This window comes from Haliaeetus leucocephalus, unplaced genomic scaffold (genome assembly GCF_000737465.1).
Source record: "Haliaeetus leucocephalus isolate CR32 unplaced genomic scaffold, Haliaeetus_leucocephalus-4.0 Scaffold61, whole genome shotgun sequence".
NCBI lineage: Eukaryota > Metazoa > Chordata > Aves > Accipitriformes > Accipitridae > Haliaeetus > Haliaeetus leucocephalus.
Window position 1 is genome coordinate 692,263 of NW_010972497.1, and position 3,014 is coordinate 695,276.

Consider the following 3,014-nt stretch of genomic DNA (forward strand, 5'->3'; position numbering starts at 1 on the left):
TGCTCAGAAATGTCATGGTGCTGCAGTCAAAGAACTACACATTCAACTACACATTTATTGTCATAAAGCCTAGCCTGCCCATTAGACCATATTTAATATTTTAAGGCCCTTTACAGGGGGCGTATGCCTTACGAGGCATTCTGTGGCAGCCTTGAATGTTACATGTACTAATATTTCACTGTCTCCCACACAAAATAAGAATAAAACACTGAGATTATGACTATGTTACACAACCCGGTGACTGACACATAAGTAAAAATAGTTGCTATATTTACCCATTGTAATACCCCCAGATGAAGTCCAATTCTCCTCACTGGAGACAAATGGAGAAGAAACCAGTTGAATATTTTGTGAAAAGAGGAAAAAATCTGTTAAAGAAGTTACAATAACCAAAGCCTTTCAGCCAGGCGAAGTATCCTCGCTTGCATAAAGCAGCAGTGAGATGCCCAGAGAAGATAATCCTTCTGAAGAGAGGTTGCTTCAAACCAGATATTTCAGTGCTGGGCATGTTTTTAAGCCCTGAAAATGACAGCTGTCTCAGGGGCAAACACTGCAAGCTGGGTCTTTGCCCAGGACTGTTGAACAGGCTGTATGAACAGTATCTGCCCATGAGAAGGCTCCTTGCTCCCTTTCTGAAGGGGAGTCAGGGGTCAGCTTGCACATTGGCACATGAGACACTGCAGTGGGACAGACTGGTTTGTACTCCTAAAGAAAGACCTTGGACAGTGGCCTGAATAAGGTGCTCGTTACAGCTGTGTTCTGTGTCATGTCGTGTCCCCCCCCGCAATGCGCATGGCTTTGGACATCATATGGCGCTGCACAGGAGAATGGTGGGTCTTTCTCATCCGGCCTCCCACTACATGGTAGGCAGGTGGAGTTAAAGCTCTGGAGAGCCAATGTCTGAAGGAGCCGCGTAACTTACTCAGCTGTGAAACTTCTGAAAACACGAGCTGGAAGATCCATTAAGTCCAGGTCTTACGAAGTCTGGTCTCAAATCTACCAAAGCTCAAGGCAAATAAAAAGCTCAAGTCTAATAAATATGTTAGTGCTATTTTTGTTAACCTACATTAACACTTGCCTAATGACAGTGCAATTATGTTTAATTAACAGATGAATTAAACATCCAATTTTTTTATATGGAAGCATTTGTAAGACTCACCTGCTGGTAGGTACAAAATCTTCCACTATAAATTCTGCTATGAATAAGTGCCTGCACAAGCATTATATGATCTCATCTTCTGGGTGCACAGTTTAATCACAGTACTCTCGATAGAGAGCCCACACTAGGGAAGCGGAGTTTAAAATATGAATCTGTGGGAGGCTCTTGAGGTGGCTTCTTGCTAAGTATGGCCAGGAGCAGGGTGACGTGGGGGGAGATGCCACATTAAGAGACTGAGAGGTTAAAGTAACTCCATGAAACTGTCACCAGCAAACCACCATGTGAAAATTTCATGTGCTTTTAGTCTGGTGAATTGACCCTAAAATAGTAAAAGGCAGGAAAACAAAAGTTCCCTGAGTGCTAGCAGATAAGTCACATTATTTCCCCCTTTTTTCTGTGGCAACAAACTCAGATGTTTAAATGGGTAGCAAATCAACTTCATTCAGGCTTATTTTATTTTTCCCTGATCTTTCACAACTGTTTTCACCTCTCTCCTACTCCCCTCAAAAAAAGAAGAAAGAGGGAAACAAGCTGCTTGCGACAAAATGTCAGCAAAACATCACATTAACCTACTTTGCCATTTTGCTCCCACTAATGAAAATACTTGGTGGTCAAAGTCCTGGCAGCTGGCTTTCCCGCGTGGAAAAAGTAATGTTCTGCATCTTTGCTACCCGACTCTTAGTCTTGTTCAGATTAAACTCCTGTAACTTCTGAGTGTCTGGTGCCCCAAGTCTGCCCCATCTCTTTCCTTAGACCACAATATCTCCCTGTCAGCTCTCCCTCGACACATCGTGCTTCTTTGTCATCTATTCTCTTTTCAAAACTTCTGTTTCTCAACTCCCCCTCTTCCTCCTCTTCCTCCTTGTCTTCCTCTTCTTCCTCTTCTTCTCTTGGGCAAACTTAGCTTACTTCTTGCGAGCTAACTTGCCTGTCCTTCCCCTCCCATTTCTCAATTTTTGAAGGCCTTCTTACCCCGTGCCTCTGCATCTTTCCATTCCTACTTCATGGACCAATGCATTAGGGCATTTGCAGCAGGGTAGCCTAGAGAGGGCTTCTTTCGCCCCTGTGAAAGGAAGGCACTGACCGTTGCCTTCGCACTCCTCCTCCTTTCAGCTGCTCTCTCGGGGAGGAAAGCCCGCTCGAACTCCCAGAGGACAGCAGCTGAGTACACGGAGGCAGCAGCTCTTCACCGCTGCTTGCAAAGAGACACGGAAAGGTAGATGAAATTCAAGCAAAAGCCCGAAACATAATTGAAATGCTCTCTGCCAACGCATGTTAAACAGGGGCTTATGTTTCACGCAGATCCCGATGTACCTCATTAATCCAAATTAAATCCGAGCTGTAAGGGCACCCAGTTACACGCATATCCACGCAGACACGAGGAGCCAGGCTCGCCCGGTAAAGTGCCGCTTGGCAGGCAGCTGGAGGGGACCCCACCCGCGCGGGGGTCCCCCTCGCCGCCAGCGCCTTCCCCCGGCCCGCGGGAGCCGAGCCCCACGGCGGGGCACCCCCAGCGCGGCGCTCTCCGTCCCGCCCGACGGGGCGCGCTGCGGCTGCCGCCGGGTCTCCCCGCAGGGACGGGGACGGCCGGGAGGTTCTCAGGGGGGCCCTGAGGGCGTTAAAAACCTGCGCTGCGCCGGTGTCTTGCGAGCCCAGAAGCAGGCAAGGGACCCGGGGGAGGCGAGTGCCGGCGGCCTCGGGGCGAGCGGAGCCGAGGCGGAGCGGGGGAGGGGGGTCTTGCCTGCGCAAAGACGAGACGTCTCGGAGAAGCCGGGGAGCGAGCCGAAGCCCGGAGGGGTGCCGGGGTGGTGGGCGGCCCGGACCCCCCCCAAGGTTTTACCCCCGCCGGCCGCAC

The 3,014-nt window shown here is 49.8% G+C and overlaps 1 protein-coding gene across 1 annotated transcript in view; it reads left to right on the forward strand.

Annotated features, from left to right (window-relative positions):
- The first annotated feature begins 786 nt into the window (after positions 1-786).
- KCTD12 (potassium channel tetramerization domain containing 12) overlaps positions 787-3,014 on the forward strand; it is a 6,776-nt gene continuing 4,548 nt past the window's right edge. Inside the window, exons 1-2 of the mRNA XM_010578350.1 lie at positions 787-863; positions 2,515-2,843. Of these exons, the coding sequence (XP_010576652.1) occupies positions 787-863; positions 2,515-2,843 (406 nt within the window). The remainder of the gene's footprint in view (positions 864-2,514; positions 2,844-3,014) is intronic.